We start from the raw sequence: 20,680 nt of genomic DNA, 5'->3' as shown, positions 1-20,680 counted from the left end.
AGGTGGAGCTTTTTTTCACAGAGATTTTGGAATTTTCTTTCTGAAAGGGGTGGAGACACGGTCTGTGAATAATTTTTAAGCTGATGTAGGTCGTTTTTTTGTGAACAAGTGCATGAAAGATGGTCAGAGTTAGTGGGAATATAAAGGTCAAATCAGACATGGTCAGCTTGTTGAACTAAATGGTCTACGATTGGTGTATGCTCATACGAAAGATCAATTTCTTTGCATAATGTAGCAGAATTCACAGAACAGAAAACAAAAGGATTTGTTCTGTGGGATTTATCTTGAAGCTATACTGTTATGATACTGTTAATGTATGGTACTTTTACGAATGTGTATAAATAGCTGCAGCCAGACTGGGATGCAGTTCAGATTTTCCCATCGAAAATACAGGAGAGAAAGATGTTCTTTTCCAGAGTGTAGAGACATTTCCTTCTGAAGAAAACTATGAAAACAATCTGTGAGGACGAGCCATTAATGGCTAAATACTGTTTTACTCGTGAACAGGTTCTGGCAGCAGGTGAAGGATAAATTTGCTGATCTCCAATAGATTGCCAAGGTAAGTGTACTCAAATTTTGTTTAGCATCACAATGTTGCCTTAACAGAAATTCACTGCTTATATGGGGGAGAATCACAATTTTTTACACATGCGTAAGTATTTCTATATTTGAGAACAATATTCTTTATTCCTGCCATGCAAATGAATCTGCCCTTTGACACAAGAAGTATGACAAAGAATGTTAAACTTGTAACCAACATAACTACCCATTTTAACATACTCAAATAAGGTAAGTAACAACCTAAGAGATGGCTGAAGTAAGTTCTTGTCGTCTTTTTCCAGGCGATTCAGTAAAATTCTATAAAGTATATAAATTTATAACCATCTTTCCCATTGCCTTACTTTCCTTCTCTTAGCCTGCACATTGACAGAAACATACATCAGACAGAGATCCAACAGGATGTCGAAAAACCTAAGTTGTTCAGCACCCAATCACAGTTCCCTCAGGTCACATCTGACAAATAGGGTACAGCTATCAGAATAGTCCTGAAGCCTGGGAACACCAGGACAAAATACAACTACAGTAGCGCCTCGACTTACGAACTTAATCCGTTCCGGGACCCGGTTCACGAACCGAAAAGTTTGCGAACTGAATCAATTTTTCCCATTGTTCGGATAGCATAAGAATGCTTGGACGGCTGTTCACAGCGCACGCGCCAAAGACGAACTGAATGAGATCACGCAGGGCCCCGAGAGCTTTTGCGTTCAACAAGCGCATAGCAAAGCAGAACAATGAAACCACGTGGTTGCACATGGGCTTTTTGCGTTCATACCTTCATTCGTACCTTGAATTTCGTACATACGTTGAAGCAAAATTTTACATACAATCCTGTTCGTAAACCAATTCGTACGTGAACGGGGTCGTTCATATGTCAAGGCGCTATTGTATTTGTTGAACAACTACTCACATGAACAAAGGGGCACATACTTTATATGGATGCTGTGTCCTGGCAATGTTTTCAGTTTCCGAGATTATATCATAGGACAAAGATCTCACAGATGTGGTAGGATGGAAGCTTGCATGAGTTAATGGGCATTCTGTACACCCAGTGCACAAGCTGTCATGTTAGCAGTGCATTTTTTAATTCATTCATAGGATGTGGACATCTCTGGCTAGACCAGCATTTATTGCCCATCCCTAATTACCCAGAGGACAGTTAAGAGTCAATCATATTGTTGGGGTCACAGGTAGGCCAGATCAGGTAAGAATGGCACTTTCCTTCCCTTAAGGATATTAGTGAACTGGATGGGTTTTTCCGACAGATCAATTTTCCGTACAATAATATCAGATACTACAAACAATGAATTCACAGCAGATCATTATTTAAACAATCTGTTACACATTATCATTGCAGATATAATACATCACAAACAATCCCTAGTTTCATGCTTTATTAGAACATAAATGCATCAAAAATAATTTTCACAGTATTCCTCACAGTTTTTCAAAATCCACAGAAATATTAATTCTAAAAATTGTAATTTTTAGAAAGAAAATAACAGAATGAACTAGTGAAGCAGAATCCTATTGGGGTCTAAGTGATGTGGGCTATGGCAGGAATTGTGGGAAAATCATGTGATAAATCCAGCAAGACCTATCTCAAAGTCAAGATCAACTTGCTGCATTTTTCTGTATTTGCCAAGCAGTGAAACAAGTTGCCAATTAACAGGGTTTATAGCTTATTAAATTCCTTATTAAAGCCACAACTCATCTCATTAATATTCAGCTTTGTATCTTTCCATACGCACAAGACAAGCTGCACATCAAGTATTCTCAACAGTTAGAGAGGGTACCTGGCAATTTCAGCTTCCAGCAGGCTACAACCAGCTGAGGAATGCAGAGATTTGTTGTGATATGGAGAAGGATAGTGACAGTAGAAAACTCAAGGTGTATGGCAGGTACGCAGAACCAGCATTGAAAGGCATGGTAGTCTATGGGAGGAGAACGATATTAACAGTGATCACCATCACAAGGGAAACATAAAGGAGATTTAGAGGAGAAGTTCAATGTAGTGGGTCTCCAAATTGGGAGGATAGGTAACTTAAAAGAATATATGGAGGTTCAGAGGGGATACCTGATGGTTGAGTGAAGCCCAGTGCTGACATTGTCTACCATAAGCTGCATTCCTCACCATCACATGGTGTTTAATAGATGCAAATTGCAATTGAAAAGTCGCAAGTGGAGTCAGTGTCAGTTTGATGGGCAAATGCATGGTATCGACATCTACTAGTGTATTGAAGGGGCAAATACATGACACGTGTGGTTGAGAACTCCAGATACATTTCATTTGTAATAATTTCCTTGCACATATTCAATGCATGTGGAGTGAACTCGACCATTTACCATTCTGGGAAGTGTAGAGACAGAGTATGTTCTCACCTTCTCAGCCAGGATTGAAAAGGGGTGTGAAAAGACATGCAATGAGTAAGTAAGAACATTGAGTGGTAAAATTTCACATAAATATAATAAATGAAATGTCAACTAAGAAATATTAGTCACATTATGAAATTTATACATTTTTCTTTTGAGAAACTCTGTATCTCAGTTCTAAAATTGAGCTTTATTGAGTCAGGAGTTAATGAAAGAGAACTTTACCAATCAATTATAACGTCAGAGGTTGAATTGATTTTTTTTATATAATGTACATGTTTAAGAATTGAACATACAGAGATGGATAACATTGATTAGTAAGTGGAAACGTATGAGGACACATTTTGAGAAAGATTAATTTGGCTTATTAACAATAAATACCCATTATGTCCACAATCTTTTTTGATCTGGCCTCATGCTGATAACCATGGACCAGGACTCACTGTCCCGCAGTGTCAATCTGTTAATGTAACATTAGCAAGGATTTGCAATCTCTTTTTCCTGTCTTGGTCACGTGAAGCTGTTTCTGTACTTTTACAATACCCGTTTTGTGCTAAGTTTGTGTTATGAAATTATTTTCTGTCACTTTTGTACAACACCCTGTTTTGTTATAGTGAACTTAAGTGCAGCAATTAACATCTATATTCAAGGCCAATCAGGAATAGGCTATAAATGCTGGCCTAGCCAGTGCCATCTACATTCCATGAATGAACATTAAAAAAAATGTGACAGCAGCCTCAGGAAAACTTACTGTTTGTGAATGCTTAGCCTTCAAAACATGTATTAGCATAATTGCAGTCAAGATAATCAAGTTAATAGCAGAGTGGCTTAATCGCATAACCACTGTTATGGAATTATATCTGCTCGTTGGATGCTGCCTGAACTGTTGTGTTCTTCCAGCACCACTGATCCAGAATCTGGTTTCCAGCATCTGCAGTCATTGTTTTTACCCCTTATATACCAGTGCACTAGTACACTAAAGCAATTACACTTTCTAATGCCATTTATGGTTACCAGATAATTTTTGCTTGACATAATGTATACCAAAGATAGTTAGGTTCCACCTGAAGAAATTTATTTACATCACAAACTATTTACAAGGCTACAATATCACAGACTTACACTTATGATTGTGTGTTTACTGATGTAAACTGTACATTGCACACACACAGCTCACTGACTTCACTGAATCCATTACACAGAGCGTGACTCAAAGCAAGGAGGATACTTTTATATCAGAATGTAATATGTTCTGATTTCATGCAACTATCTAAAGGTACAGGCTTGTCTAGTTTAGAATCTCTACCGTAAAACAACACTTTCTGGAAGACGCATTTTTTTAAAAGAATATTTTTTTTCCCTAAAAGTAGATGTTCCAATGATGAGCAGCTAATGTGTACCCACCGAAATTGATGGATCCTGATTGTCTAAATGTTGAAGCCTCTGTGACAGAAGTTATGCAGGTTTCATATCACAAGAAACCTCCTACATAATATTCAATATGGAAAAATATGACAAAATGTACTTGGAATCAAAAACGTGGGTGCATAATAAACAGATATTGTTTGGAATAGTAATAAAATGTTGCCTTTACAGCAAAGCAATCATTAACATTTCCTTAAACCAAATATCTTCTTTCTTACACTGAAAACGTGTTGCCGGAAAAGCGCAGCAACACATTTTCAGCTCTGATCTCCAGCATCTGCAGTCCTCACTTTCTCCATCTTCTTTCTTACAGACTACTAGCAGAACTGAAACTGTCTTGCATTTGAGTATTGACTTCTCACTGAAGCATACAGTCAAGTTCAGCCGATTATTAAAAAGGCTAATCAAGTACTGGAATGACCATCTACTCTTTCTGACCGCAGGTTATAACTATTTTCATATTTTTTATCACTGGTAATGCCACTTGTGAAAATGGTGCAAGGTTTCTAATTGTTAATGCCCCCGATTAGGTGAAGATGATAGGCCCTAAAATTAAATCACATTCTTTAGCTCTCTGCCCAGTTTTAAAGTGCAACATGTTCTGAACAGAAACTGTGGCAATAAGCAAGCAGGAATTTCACTTGTATATTATAATACAGTTCAAAGGTATTTTAATTCAGAGCACAATCAAATTTCTGATATCCATGCCAGAACATGATGTTTATTCATTGGTATTTAAGTTTGCTAGGTTGATGTCTTAAAAGTAGATCATCAGTATTTTATATGACCACAGCCTTTTATCCAATTAGTTTATGGAAGGTGCAAGAGAATATACTCCTAAAATGAAACAAGACCTGTGGATGCTGAAGATCTGAAACAAAACTGGAAATTGCTGAAGAAACTCAGCAGGTCTGGCAGCATCTGTGGAGAGAAAGCAGAGTTAATGTTTCAAGTCCAGTGACCATTCTTCAGAACAGTTTTCAAAATGTTAGAAACTCAACATATTTCACTCTACTTTCTCTCCACAGATGCCACCTCACCTTGCTGAGTTCCTCCAGCAATTTCCGTTTTTGTTTCCAATCTTCAGTATCTTCAGTCCCCTGTTACATTTTAGGAGAATACTAACATTAGTTTGACTATTTATTTTGTGTTTTCTTTATTTTCAAACATTTTAGACTATAGTTAATGGCATTGGCATTTTTAATTGATACATTTTAGATTAATGCCATAGATATCCACACTGTAGGGATTCAATGATTCTGTGATATCATCCTTAGGCTATTTGGAGAAAAGGAAGGATCAATGAATGAGGGAAAGAATATGCATTCACTCAGAAGACGATAGTTTGCACCCATTAATAGCTTTTAATACCAAATGTACAGCAAAATGAACTTACCTAGATTTGCCCAATGAAAAATCTATCCAATGCCAGGTGTTGGAGTAATTGAGCCTTCTTATAATGTCGGTTGAATGCACTGCCATCATTTTGCTGAGATTTACTGCCAACAATCCTTCCTTTTGGTAATGAGTTACTGATATCAAAGAGGGGGAAGAATGTATACGTCATGTACTCACTGAAGGAAGAGGTCTTGATTATAAGGTTTTGAAGATAAAGTCTTCATTAAATTTTCTTTACTACTTGTTATTATAATAATAATTATTAAAATTACTTGAGTATATCTAAGATACATGATTGTGTCTTGTGAGACATCAGGTTCAGCTTGAAAATAAGTGGTCACTTTAGCTACATGCCATTAACACTAAGAAGTCACTAAAGCACCATCCACATTCTGGAGGACATAAAGAACTTGCACTTAACAACCTCTTACAACACTGGTTCATTCCTTTTCGGAACAATGCTTTATGTCTGATGGGTGGGATGATTATCTTCTGATGCCAGTTAGCCTTTCCAGGTACTGACTGCCTTACACAACAAACATCATTGTAAATGTTGCCATTATCAATCCAGATAATGTTCATCATTTGGCCACAGAACTTCAGACCTTTTATTCCATATCATAGTTCAGGTATCTGCACCAAATAAATGCGTAATGTACTTTAATGATGAGTTAATTTCCATATTTGCAGGCAGATTTCTCCCTTTTCTCAGGACTATGTGTTGCTTGTCTGTGCTAGTGGTGTCTTGAGTTCCAAACAGTGCTACCACTGACCATGAAGAATTTTTAAAAGCCATTACTGAAATGATGCACTGTTTTGAAATGATGCACTGTAGGGATTCTATGATTCTACTACAGTGAAATAGATAGACATTTCTGATAATCCTGCAATGCATTATTCGGTAGTCTAAATAACATGATATCCAAAGGACCAGCCCATGTCTGTCCTTACTTTTGCATCCTGGGACTTCCCAAATGTTTGTTGAAGTAATTGAAGACTCTGCCAGCAATTCTACAGCTGGCACAAATGAGTCTGTTACCAACATTCATATAGTGCCAATAGCTGAATTTTCAAAATTGCAGACTACTATAGATTTTGTTGCACCTCCATGGGCACATGCAGCAGATGTGCCACTCAGAGGTGCACAGATGTTGACTGTTGTAGTTGTCACCTATGTGGATGGTGCACTGTGGTATCAAACAGTCACCTTCTCACATTTCACACTGTAGATTTCAGTTCAAATATCCAAAAATGATATTGCCGGGCCCTGCACCATTCTCCCTTCCAGTATTTTCTGCTAGACATTTGAGACCTGTTATAAGTGAGAAAAATGTGCACCTGCAATTTAAATATAGCAGTTGAAGCTCAAGGCTGAAATATTCAGTTGGAGCCTGAAAGGGAGCTGGTTTAGGCGCTGTGATCGGACACAGAAAAGTGAAACCTTTCTTCATGTCCTGCTGAATTAAATGGCAGCATGGACTGGTTGTCAGCTCAACATCCAGTCAGATTGACAGACTGTTGGAAGGGAAGTAGCCAGAGAGAGGATGTCAGGTAATTCAGCTGTTAGGATGAGGGAGGGGGTACTGCAATTTGTTTGGGGAGAGAAGTCATGTGACCTCATCTAAAGGAGAATCTGGCTTTTCTTCCTTTGTTCTTTAATGAGATGTGGACCTCACTGTCAAGGCCAGAATTTGTTCTCAATCCCTAATTGCCCCTGAGCTGAGGGGCACTGCAGAGAGCAATTAAGGGTCAAATAACTGAGTCTCAAGTCACATGTAGACCAGTTGTAGATAAAGATGACAGATTTCCTCCCTTTCCTTAGGCATTAATGAACCAAATTGATTCTTACAACAATCAATGATAATTGTCATGATCACCATTACAGATGCTAACATTATACACCAAATTTATTAACTAATTCAAACACCATCATGAGATTTAAACCTATGCACCCATGTGACTATATCACTATACCACCATGAATCCAGCAACATGAATGGCTGAATCAAGTATTATTGGAGGAAGAGTCAGAATTCATAGTGTAAGCTTTAAGGTTCAGAACTCATACATTACTAAAATACAGAGTCAATTTCTATCTGCTCATCCACACTCAAGTTCCCCATTATAACCCTGTCTCCCTCACCCTACCACCCAACCCCATTATTGAGGATTAAACTCTTCCCCCAAAGTCTGAATTTCCTGATTTCTCAATGAATGGCTCCTATTTGGAAGAGTTATTAACAGTAAATCCACATACATTGTTATAGAAAAGTTGATACAAGTTAACAGGGGAATGCAGATCTCACATACCTCTGATACAGACACAAATTCATAAACTAGATTGGATTGAGTTCAAAGAAAAGTGATTTGGATCATTCCAGACCAATGAAATGCAAGTTATGAAAAGAAACTCAAAGAACTGAACTCGAAACAGAGATAGTTCAGAAGCAATAGGAGACAGCTGTTCAGAATAAGAGACTTGGATGAAATGGATGGAAACTGAAATAAGTCCACAGGGGCTGGTATCCCATCACCAAGTCTCCCTTTATTTACAAGTGGAGAGTCCTTGACATTGATCCACCTCCCTCAGAGCCAGCTCTCAGAGGATGCCTGAAACTCCTTTTTTAATGTCACTCAGGGCTTCCTGATTGAACCAGATTAACAGCCCAAATGAGGGAACTCATATTCTATGAGGCAGGATCACCAGACCTGAAATGTTAACTTTGACTTCTCTTCATTGATGCTGCCAGACCTGCTGAGTTTTTCCAGCAGCATCTGTTTTTGTTTCATATTCTATGAGGTCCACCTGGCTGATCTCATTACAATCACTCCAGAAAAATGTCAGATCTATGTGGATTGAGAACAGAAGAATATAAAATGAGCAGAGTTCAAGGGAGGCTTGAGATTTGCTACATCAAATAACTCCCTCAATAGGGAAATAATAAATATCTGCTTAAGAACTGATTTAGACGGGAACAGAGAGAGATTATTAAGTACTCTGAGGATCATGATGAATCATGTAATTTTAGACTCTGAATGCTTTTGCTGTAGACCGCAATTGCTCACTGTTTTTTCAGTGAGTCAGGCATAAACTTCGTGGACGTTTACTTTATTGGAAGGTTTAACTGGTTGATCACTTTCCTGAGTCAATGGAGTAGGAAATATTTTGCCTTGATTTATTTTCAGTAATATACAGATCACAAATCATATATCGATAACCAGATAACAATCTAATTTCAGAAACCCTTCAGAAGAAAAAAAGAAGAAATTGCTTTGGTGGGATCACACAGAAAAGTGCAACACCATCAACATCAGCATGGAGTTGTACAACATCTCACAGACCATGAAAAATCAGACACATTTAATAATCCCAGACGCAGCCCACTGCATCATTATCATTATGTACGCCTCAGCTACCTTTCTGTCATTGAGTGGGAATATACTAGTTATTTGGGTGCTGACCATGGGCTGCAGAACCAGAACAGATATCACGGTGTTTCTCATCAACCTCGCTGTGGCTGACCTGACAATGGCCATTTTTTGTATACCCCTCACATTTACAGAGGTCCTCCTTCAAAGGTGGCTCTTTGGAGAATTTCTCTGCCCTCTTGTGCGTTTTGCTCAGGTAAGTGTTTCACCCTAAAATATTAAACATTACGTGATTATGTTATAAGTTTTATGAAGCTTATCCAAAGCAGTGCAGTATACAGTATACACCTTCATGAAAATGTCACAAACAATCTTTCCTTTCTGGAAATGACAGAAGCAGAAGACTTGTGTGTCATTTTTGCCATGATGTTATCAAATATAAGTACAATATTGACTGTGTCACCCAATTGTTTTTCTAAATAACAAAGTAATAGTTGTTAACATTAATCACCATTTGGAACCTTGGTAGACTAATGGTCCAGTTCCAGTGACAAATAAGCAAGGTCTCTGCTGTAGCTCATTAATATCCAGTAATGAAAGGGTCACTTGAAAAATTCACAATAATTTTTGGATTAATCTTAATTTTTTAAATTAATAAAGTAAACATCCAAAACTATAAAAGCAATCAAACCCAACAAAGTCCTTAAATCTGAAGAACCACACAATTGGAGTTTATTTGATTGCTCGCTGCAATTAAACCAATAATACCACATCAACAAATGATCAGGTGATGTAAGGAGAGACAAGGAAGACATGGAAGATGGGGATAGAGATCAGAAACTAAATTGGGAGCAATGGGAAGTTGAGATTTGTGAGTGAGTGGCAACATCCCACATTTTGTATGAGTTTGAGAAGTGCACTGTTGTTCTCGGCTCTACATTCAGGTATGTATATCTTGTAAACTTACCTTGAAATGGGCGGGTAGTTCCAAAATTTGGTTTCCCTGAGTACATTAGTTGATATTGCCATTTGCCTCAAAATTAACTAGCCTTGCAGTGGGCTCTTATAGACCTCTTATTTCTTCTACGAAGTGACTAATCCTGTTTTAGATATGGGGGCTGTTGAATCATTTTTATTCCTTTGTCAGTATAGTGTGCTGCACAATTCCAATGAAAAATGTATACCTACTTCTTACTTACTATCATGGGGACAGAATAGGCCAGTATGCACTTGAGAAATAGGAACTGCATCGCCAAATTTATAGGCCTCTGCATTTCTGGGAGAGAAAACATGAATTTTTGAGGATAAAAAGGTATTTTTCTGTATAGTTTATTGAAACATCAAGAAAGTTGCATTATATAAGTTAGAGCCCTCTAAATTCACATGTTATTCCAACTTTATCCCTGTCAGGATTTTGTAATTTCATCCAGTGAACACATATTATTGGCTGTAACTGTAATTAAATTAATTCTGTTTCCATACACTGAAATACACAGAAACCCCTTCTAACCAGTACTTCATGTTTTGGGCTGCTTTTAAAATCCCATTTACAGCTGAGCTCTATCACTTGCTATTAACCCCTTTTGCAGATTACATTTCAATTGATCATTTGAAAGTTAACAGAAAAATAACAGGTTGCTTGCACTTAACATAATGTGTTAAACTAAGTGACCATAGAGCATTTTCAGCATTAAGAATAGACACAAATCGATTTGTTTTTACATAAAAAGAACACAGCAGTTTTTTTTTCATCTGCGTTCCTTGTAGGAGAATCTAGAACTAGAGGACATAGTTTCCAAAAGTTTCCACTTCAGAGAGAGATGAAGAAAAATTCTTTTGTCTTATAGAATTGGTAATATTTGGAATTCTTTGCCACAGAGAGCAGCAGAGGATAGGTCATTGAATATATTCAAAGCTGAATTAGATAAACGTTTTATAGATACAAGAGTAGAGGCTAATGCGTTAGGGGTACAGGAAGACGGATTGAGGCCACAAACAGATAAGACGTGGTTTTACTGAGTGTCACAGTAAACTGCAGGTGGCCAAATGGCCTAATCGTGCTCCTTTTCTTTCAGTTCTGATGTTCTTAAAACATGCATAACAATCATATTCTTCCCTATATAATTTGCACTGCCTCCATTTCCCATCACTTCTGTTTTCTACACATTTCCTCCCTCAGTGAAACGGACGTTTGAGTACTAATCACAGCATCAGATTCTAGCATCAATTTGAGCTGGCCAAAAGTGACACCTATTGTCTTTAACTTTTTCACACTGTTATTTGTGCATTCTGGGAGTCTGCAATGCAATGACATGGAAATGAATTTGGGGAAACAAAAATTATTTCAACAAGAAATTGATAAAAAATATGAATCAGCTCCTCAAAAGTAAAATGACATCACCTAGCATTAAAATTTTACTTTGCGAATACACTACAACAATCTGATTTGAGGATCATAAAGCAGTATTGTGAAGAAAATTAATGGTTGAAATAGGAACATTTAATTTGCAAACATTTATAGTGCATAGTTTTGTAGCTCACTGTAATGAAAACATTTACTTTATCACAGAACTATCCTGCTCTCCTGTCAAAATAAAATCCTTCAGGGCTGAATACCTCTCCTCCACTTTACAGTTTTCTATTCCCATTGCTCTAGTATTAAAATTCTAATTCTTTAATTATGTGGATCTGTAATAACAATAATCACTGTACATGTGCATTATACATAATTTTCAAGGTTTTGTTTGAATGGACAACATAGGATTGTCACATGTAGCCTGACTTTCACACAACATATGTAGTATGATTCACCCAAGTGGTTCACCAATAATTGGCAATATCTTCCATTATGATAGGAGAAGGAGTGTTCATTTTAAAAGATCCTCTGTTGATTACTTTGAACTCAAAGAAGGGAATCATTCTGCAGAAAATAACATGGAAAATAATTAAATATAATTTTGCAAATACCATGGCTATAAGTAAGTTTGGCACTTGTCATAACTTGGACCCATCTAGTTTTTGAGTGACCATCCAGAAAATTATCATATACAAATTAAACACCAACAGAGTTTCCAAAATATGTTTTCCCCACTTCCATCTATCCCTCCTGATATAGATGGATTAATAATTGGGTCTTTTTTGGATTTGATAAGTCCCCATCAGCAACAAATCTCATTCTGCAATCATACACAAAACGCAGACTCAAACTTGCAACAGTCAAGCAGTTACTCAATGCAGGTTTGACAATAGCATAGCTCAAGATGGTGAACACCATCTGTTCCAGTAAAATCTTCAGAAACGTGGAGAAAAGAACCTCGTTTAGCCTAAACGTGATTCCAGACCCAACGCATTGTGATTGATTCTCAACTGCCCTCTGGCTTTGAAATGTAATGGGAACAGAAAATACCATGGCGATATTGCATTAGACTTGCATAGTCTCATTCAATATCAAACATAGGTTAGTCTGTCAGGGTCCAGAAGAGAAATGGCAGCCAGATGTCAAAATATCTAAGTTTAACATTCCACAGTATGGTTGGAAAACTTTGCTCTCAGAATTAAAAGACTAAATTTATGAAGAGTTAAAAGGAAACTGGAAAATTTACCTAATTTGTATGAGAGGGGGAGTCTCCAGTGTTACATTCAGTGTGAGGGGTTAGAAATGATTAAACTGAGAAAGCAAGACAATAAAAATAACTCTTTGGGAGATAAGAATCTTTTAAAACAGATTTTGAGGAATTGAATGCCTACTTAAATGGAAATGTACATATGCCTGTGGTGCTTGTTTTCTTCAGTTGTGCTAAAACTAAAGGGAGGGAGTCCTGTTCATGGTTTAAAATATAATTTGTCTACACATATAATGTTTAGTCAATAGTGTTTTTATCATTTTGTCATGGTAAACATGTTCAAATGTGAAATCTTGTGTGTTATGCTTTCAGCTATTAATTAGTTCAAATTTCTTTTTAAAAGTTATCAGTTTCCACAGGGACTGTAGTTTTATCTAAGCACCAGTAACCTGTGTAACCTCGTAGCAGTCATATTGAAGCAGGAAGCTTTCATCTTAATGCCAGTGATTTTATATATTGATTTACTAAGTTTGTTGGTTTGCCTCAGCAGCACTAAAGCACTAAAACTAGTACTCTGGATGCTGGCCAATCATTGAACAAGGCTACCAGGTTTATTAGCAATATAGCACTCTGGCCATCATTGGTGTCTAACCACTGATGTGCACTATTAAGCCATAATGCAAGTGTGAATATATTCACATTTATATACTGTATTAATGGAGTCAGTTATTCTATAACATATAAAAGCAGTCTTGTATATATGTAGGGAGAGGTCTCACATAACAAGAGGACAAATTAGATATGGCAATCAGTATACCATTTACATGACATTCCCAATTCTCTAGTTACTTATTTTAATGAGAAATAAATTTTGATTTTACAAACATCAGCTTTATTGAATGAAGTTCCAGATCAGGACTGAAGCACCACAGTATCTTTATATGTAGGAATCTGTTATTTCATTGTTAGAATTAATTGCAAACTTCTCTGAGCTTTGAAATTATCCATTTCTCTATTAGGTTCTCTCTGTGTCTGTCAGTATATACACCCTCATGATCATTGGAGTTGATCGTTATTATGCTGTTTGCCACCCTCTGAAATCTCGCATGGGTCGCTCCCGAAGTAAGATATTAATTGCTGTGATTTGGATGGTATCATTCAGCATCGCATCTGTGCAATTACTTGTGTCTAGGGTGAGTACAAACTGTGTGTGTGTGTGACCTTTCTGTTTTCAAAATCATTCTACTCATTTGCTAAATAAAGGGCATATATTCCTAAATATGGGAAGATTTATAATTCATGATACTTCCCAACAAGCATCTTGCTATTTTCCAGTCAGTCACAGAATTGCCATGAGACTTTGACAGGATGCACAAAGAATTTCAGGGTTTGCATTTCTCAAAAGATACATGAATGTATTTGCATTTGTGCTATTTCATTACAAAAGTACTGAATTAATAGCAGTGATGCAAAAAATGCAAAGATACTGCTGAAAATTAATACATAATCATGTAACATGCTACAAATAAAAAACTAAACTGAATACACAGAAACTTGCTGGAGCTAGAGCATCATTACCTCTGGATCATGCAATCCAGATTCAAGGCCCACCTCTTCCAGTGTGATTAGTAGTGTCTCTGAACATGAACGTATCTGCATAACTGGAAATTGCTCCCGAGCTAGCTAAATATGTTTACTGAGTCAATAAAAAAGCTATAGAACTTCAGTCTGTACTGGGTTTGTTGATTTCAGCCAAGACATACACAGACTATAATTAGATACAGCTACCTGATGGTTTCCGTGGGTGAGAATGAGTGCTAACACCTACTTGATTTCCAGAGACGTGAGCTGGAATCAGAATTGTCTGCGTGTGAACAGATTGCACTGAGTGGGTGTCCTTCTGTCTGGAGTTGTGTAATAAAATGATTCCTGATCACCTATTTTAATCCATATTGGTTGCTCTGAACAAACTGGTATAGCAATCTTTGAATCTACTGGACAAAGAAGTTTACCAAACTACTGAATAATATCGATTAGAAGTAAGTGCGGACTGCAGATGCTGAAGATCGAGTCAAAGAGTGTGGCGCTGGAAAAGCACAGCCAGTCAGGCAGCATCCAAGAAGCAAGAGAGTTGACGTTTCGAGCATAAGCTCTTCATCAGGATGCTGAATAATATCGCAGATAATGTTTGCAAAGTTAAAGGCATGTGATTAAAAGGACAGTGAAAGGTGAAGAGTACAACATCAGTTAAGGAACAAAAAGGGAAAAGTAAACAGCTGTTTTTTTTATTTTTAAGGGAGTATACAATGTATGTGACAGCACTGTTGGTACTAGAAATCTGAAATAAAAAAACAGAAAATGCTGGACATACTCTACAGGCAAAAGAACACTGTGGAGCAAGAGAAACAAAGTTAATGTGGGCTGAAATTTCAGGTCCTGTCAGGGGTTGACATCTGAAGATAACAACACTAACCAGCATGTCTATTCCCTAGCTGCATCGCTTCCGCAGACATGAACCACAGCAGGGATCCCCAACCTGTAACAGTAAGCGATGCTTTATGGGTATAATTAAAGCCAATCATAGGAGATCGACTGGAACTTTGCATCAGCCTCCAGTTTCCCAAAGCAGAAGGCAAACTGGGCCTCAAGCCCCTCCCTGTGTAGCCACAGGATTCCATGTGGTGACACTCCCATGCCTCCATAAGAATAAAATGAAAAATCAATAAAATGCTATGATTGTGAAGTAGATTTTCAGAATATTTTATTGCATTCATGTGTGAAATATATGGCACAGTTAACATGTAGAATTAAAGAGAATAATATTGCCATATGAATAAAGAAATAGCTAGAGATCAGGGAATAAAGGGTAGTGTTAAGGAAAATCTTACTGAAATTTAAAGCAGACAAGTGTGAAATGATGGAACTTCATTTAAAATGAGATGAGATGAGAGAAATTTTAAAGGGAGTGCAGAAATAAAGAAACCTGGTGTATGCTATGTATTCTAATCCTTGACAGTGTCAGGACAGATTGTGAATTTCTTTAAAAAAACTTACATGGAATCCTTGTCTTTAATGGAAGCATAAAGAACACAAGCAAGGAGACTGTGCTAAATATCCTTAAAACACTGGTGCGGCCTCAGCTAGAGTATTCTGTTCATTTCCAGTTAGCCATTGGAAGTTAAGGCCATATAGAGAGTTTAGAAGATACTTACTAGAATGGTTTCAGAGATGAGGGACTTCAGTTGCATGAAGAGATTTCTCCTTCAACTGACCACAGGATAATAAGAAATAAGAATACAACTAGTCAATCGAGTCAATTCCACCATTTAGTGAGATCATAGCCGATCTGACAATCTTCAATTCTACTTTCCTGCCTTTTCCCCATAACCCTTGATTCCCTTACTGATGAAAAATCTGTCTATCTCAGCCTTGAATATACTTAATGACTCAGCCTCTATAATCCTCTGCAGTAAAGAATTCTGCAGATTCACTACTTTGAGGGAAGACAATTCTCCCCATCTCTGTTCTAAATAGGTGACCTCTTACTCTGAGGTTATGCATTTTGGTCCTAAAATCTCCCACAAGGGTAAACAACCTCTCATTCCTAATGAAGGGCTCCTGCCCGAAACATCGATTTTCCTGCTCTTCAGATGTTGCCTGACCTGCTGTGCATTTTCAGCACCACTTTAATCTTGACTCCAACCTCTCAGCTGCAACCCTGTCAAGTCCCCTAAGAACATGTTTAAATAAGGTCACCTCTCATTCTTCCAAACTCCAATGAGTACAGGCCCAAACTATGCAATCTCTTCTCATTAGAAAATACCTTCAAACTTGGGACCAAGCTAGTGAACCTTCTCTGAACTCCCTCCAACGTCACTATATCTTCCTTTAGATAAGGGGACAAAAGTTATTCTCAGTGTTCTAGCTGTGGTCTAACTAAAGGCTGGTAAAGATTTAGACAGGCTTCCCCATTTTTAAACTCCAAGGGGACCTTATGAGGGGAGGCAATGGCCTAGTGATAATCCAGGAACCCAGGTAATGTTCTGGGAAATCAGGTTTGAATCCTGCCATGGCAGATAGCGGAATTTGAATTCTGTAAAAATCTAAAGTTAAGAGTCTAATGATGACCATGAATCCATTGTTGGGATAGATCTATCTGCTTCATGAATTCGTTTTAAATAATGAAACTGCCATCCTCATCTAGTCTGGCCTACATGTGACTCCAGACCCACAGCAATATGGTTGAGCCTAACCATATGAATTCATGAATTCATCTATGAATTCATCTTCATGGCTGTCATTGCTAAAGTGATTTTCTCAATTTACATGACAATTAAGCTTACCTATGATTCATGTACAACCTTTTTTGCATTCTCTCATTATCTCCTGATATTCACTTTCTTATAGTATAATGTAACTACTGTTGGTGGGCCTATATGTTACTTCTACCAGTGTTTTATTCCCCTTCCTTTTTCTTTTTCTGCATGTGGATTCTACATCTGCCAATCCAAGGTAATTTTGTGCTAGCACACATTCCATCTCGTACCATCAAAGCTACCTATCACTCTTTCCTTCCTGCCTGTTGTTTTATAAAGTCACATACCTTTGAATATTTAGATCCTAGCTGTGACTTCCTTATAACTATATCTCAGCAATAGCATCTCAGACAATGACTATTAACATCTATCTGTGTAATCAATTAATTTACTTATTTCCAACTAAATTGTATGTTTAAGGAAAGAACCCATCATTTTGCTTTTATGTCATTTACTGTCCTTTCGATATGATATATTGCTGAATCTCTGTTTGTCACACACTGAGTATTGTTATCCAAATAGCTGCTCTGCGTTGCTGCCAAATTTGTTTTGCTTTAGTAAACCTATGCTTCCCCTGTCCAAAAACCTCTCTTCTCCAATTAGTTTAAAACCGTCTCTACAGAGTGAGGTATTCAATTCACCAGTTCACTGTTTTGAGCAGAATTCAAGTGAAGCCTATTCCAGCCAAAGAACTGCCTTCTACCCAGTACTGGTGTTGGTGCTGCATTAACTGAACCCTATTTCACCCACAATAATCCTTGCTTTTTACACAACATTGTAAATAACTTGAAAAGAACACCAATATCAATATTTTACTTCGCAAGCTATACTGAAGAAATGAGAGAAAAAGAAGTCTAGAGATGCAAACACAAACTGAAGACATTACTTTTCCTTTAAAGACTAGAAATATTCACTAATCTTACTCACCAATCCGCTGCTTTCTCTTCACTGCTTTCATATTGTGTTCATGACATTGCTCTGCCGCAGGTCTTAGTACAGGTCAGCCTTTCAATCCCCTGCCTTATCTCTTTCCCTGTTTTCCTCTCACTCTGGAGACTTTCCTTATAGCAGTAAAGCCTACTTGAAACACCTCTTCTCCACTCTGAGCCAAATTCCCAAATATATTCACAGCCTGTGTCTCACTCACGTTGTCTCCAGTCACACTGACCATCCACCCTTACTGACTATGTCATGTAAAAGTTTCTTTCTCACATGGAGCTGCTCTTAGCTATAGCAACATAGAAACATTGAAAATGGAACAGGAGTAGGCCATTTAAGCTTCAAGCCTGCTACACCATTCGATATGATTATAGGTGATCACCCAACTCAGTCCCCTGTCCCACTTCCCCCCTTTACCCTTTGATTCCTTTAGACCTAAGAATTATATCTAACTCTTCTTGGAAACAATCATTGTTTGGCATTAACTGTTTTCTGTGGCAGAGAATTCCATAGGTTCATTACTCTATGGGTAAAGAAATTTGTCCTCATCTTAGTCCTCATTGGTCTACCCTGTATCATTAGACTATGACCCCTAGTTCTGGATTCCCTGAACATCAGAAACATCCTTCCTGTGTTTACTCTGCTAATTCTGATGGCGTTTTATAGGTTTCTATGAGATTCTCCATCACCCTCCATATTCTCCTCAACTCAACTATGTATAGCCCTAACTGATTCAGAAATCAGTATCTCATTTAGGGCTGGAGATAGATACAAGGAGTTGCTCAAAATCATGAATGATTTTGATAATCAGGAGAATTAGTCTTCTGTGGAAGAAGGTTTAGTAGCCAAAGGACGGAAGTATGAAGTGATTGATAAAAGAATTAGAGGTGACATGAGGAAACATTTTTATGCAGCAAGTGGCTGTGATCTGGAATGCACTTTCTGAAAGAATGGTAGAAACAGATGTAATATTAAATTTCCAGAGGGAATTTGAGAAATAGAGCTATGAGCAATGAGAAAAAAAAAATATGATTTTATGAATGCCAATATATATAAGAGTCAACAACTTATGGACTAGATAAATTATGGACTTCAACTTTAAATCTAGCTCGAAAGGCTCTTTGCCCACTTAAAAAAGTAAAGTCGCCATAGTCCTATCAGACCATGGACTGCTCTTACAACCACCTAATGAAGAAGCAGCACTTCGAAAGCTAGTGCTTCCAAATAAACCTGTGATTTTTAACAGTACCCACAAAGACACAAAACGTGGATACTTAAGCCTCCGGTATTATCTTCGAGGAGAAAGTGAGGTCTGCAGATGCTGGAGATCAAAGTTGAGATACTTAAGCCTCCGGTATTATCTTGCAGTTAAAGACTTACAGCTGGTGAAATATAATCTTTGCCTGATTTGCAGATTTGCAAATTAGGTTAATATTGAAGGAAATAGCGATAACTCTTCAGTTTCTGCATTAACTTTCCAAATGTCTTATTCCATAAAAGACCTGCAGAGGTTGGTGATTGGATGGAGATATTCTTTGTAAGGAGATAAATCTGATAAGAAGTCAGGAAGTGTTTCAATGATATAGATTGGTGTCTCCAACATGGCTTATGGTATGTATAAATGCATAAACAATTATAAAAGCATGATTATATGAAACATAGCATGTCAAATATACTGCTTACCATTAATTGGAACTAGAGTTATCAGTGTATAGATAACTGGAGGGTCACCTTGGTTTACTGCCTTTCCCTGGTATTTTCTTAATATAAATAGATTATCAGAATCTGCCACACAGTTTAGATGCAATAATAACACAAGCAAGCAACAAGCTGCATATAAAAAAAATCAAGAATTTTGTCATTTAGAATTAAAGATAGCTTGCTGAACCTTTTCATAAAGCGTGTTTTGCTCGTTGAATGATTGAGGATTTCTTCGTGCATTCAATGTAGCATCGCTAAATGTAACATGAATCTAGAGTCAGAGCCAAATGAGGAGTGTAACTGGCTAGAAAAATGTATCTAGATCTACTTTGCTTCAGATTCAGTTGGGTTTTCATATTGCAGTCCTCAATTTTGGTTTGAAATAGAGATAGATTTGCATTAAAGCTAAATATATCGGGACCAAATTTCCTGACCCTATTTGCCTTGGAGCCTTTCACTAAGAAATGAGGGTAGGAGAGGAAATGTTTGAAACTACTCATTGGTGCCAGAGCAATTTTTGAGACCTGTGTTTGATTTGATAGCAGGAGCACCCAGACGCTTCAATCTCATTGGGATCTTAGCGTGAGCCTCATTGCTGGTTCCCTGAGCAATGCATGCCACTTGGATTTGATGCTGCTGATACTAGAGTGCTTCTGGTCAACCAGATTGCTCACAAGCTTGCCAAGGCAGGTCTTCTTCCCAACACAAAAGCAGAAAACAATATCCTAGGCAATGATCCTACTTCTTGTGTAAAATAGCTACAGACAGCCCTTATTTGGGAGGACAGGTTCTGACTGTCTTTTCTGTGGATTAAGACAGGGAATACAATTTCCTGTAAAATCCATTCTCTGATATAATTTCTGTTTGGAATTCATTTTGACAAGGTTATAACCATTGCAGTAATGCTGCCATTGATCGTTGTCCCAAATATTTTAGGTTTTTTTTTACTTGAATCTTACAGTCGACCTATATATTGTCCCTAACTTTTCCGAGCCACTGGAAAATGATATAACTCTAACTTGATCAAGAGTCACATTT

General features: G+C 37.4%; 1 protein-coding gene across 1 annotated transcript in view; it reads left to right on the top strand.

The window, feature by feature from the left end:
• The window catches only part of LOC122556592 (neuropeptide Y receptor type 5-like), a 59,677-nt gene that overhangs the window by 25,127 nt on the left and 13,870 nt on the right, over positions 1 to 20,680 (top strand). Inside the window, exons 2-3 of the mRNA XM_043703460.1 lie at positions 8,995 to 9,379; positions 13,706 to 13,879. Of these exons, the coding sequence (XP_043559395.1) occupies positions 9,071 to 9,379; positions 13,706 to 13,879 (483 nt within the window). The 5' untranslated portion in view covers positions 8,995 to 9,070. The remainder of the gene's footprint in view (positions 1 to 8,994; positions 9,380 to 13,705; positions 13,880 to 20,680) is intronic.

This window comes from Chiloscyllium plagiosum, chromosome 14 (assembly GCF_004010195.1).
Source record: "Chiloscyllium plagiosum isolate BGI_BamShark_2017 chromosome 14, ASM401019v2, whole genome shotgun sequence".
Classification (NCBI taxonomy): Eukaryota; Metazoa; Chordata; class Chondrichthyes; order Orectolobiformes; family Hemiscylliidae; genus Chiloscyllium; species Chiloscyllium plagiosum.
Note: the sequence above shows the minus strand (reverse complement) of the source record. Positions and strands in the feature narration are given on the sequence as shown.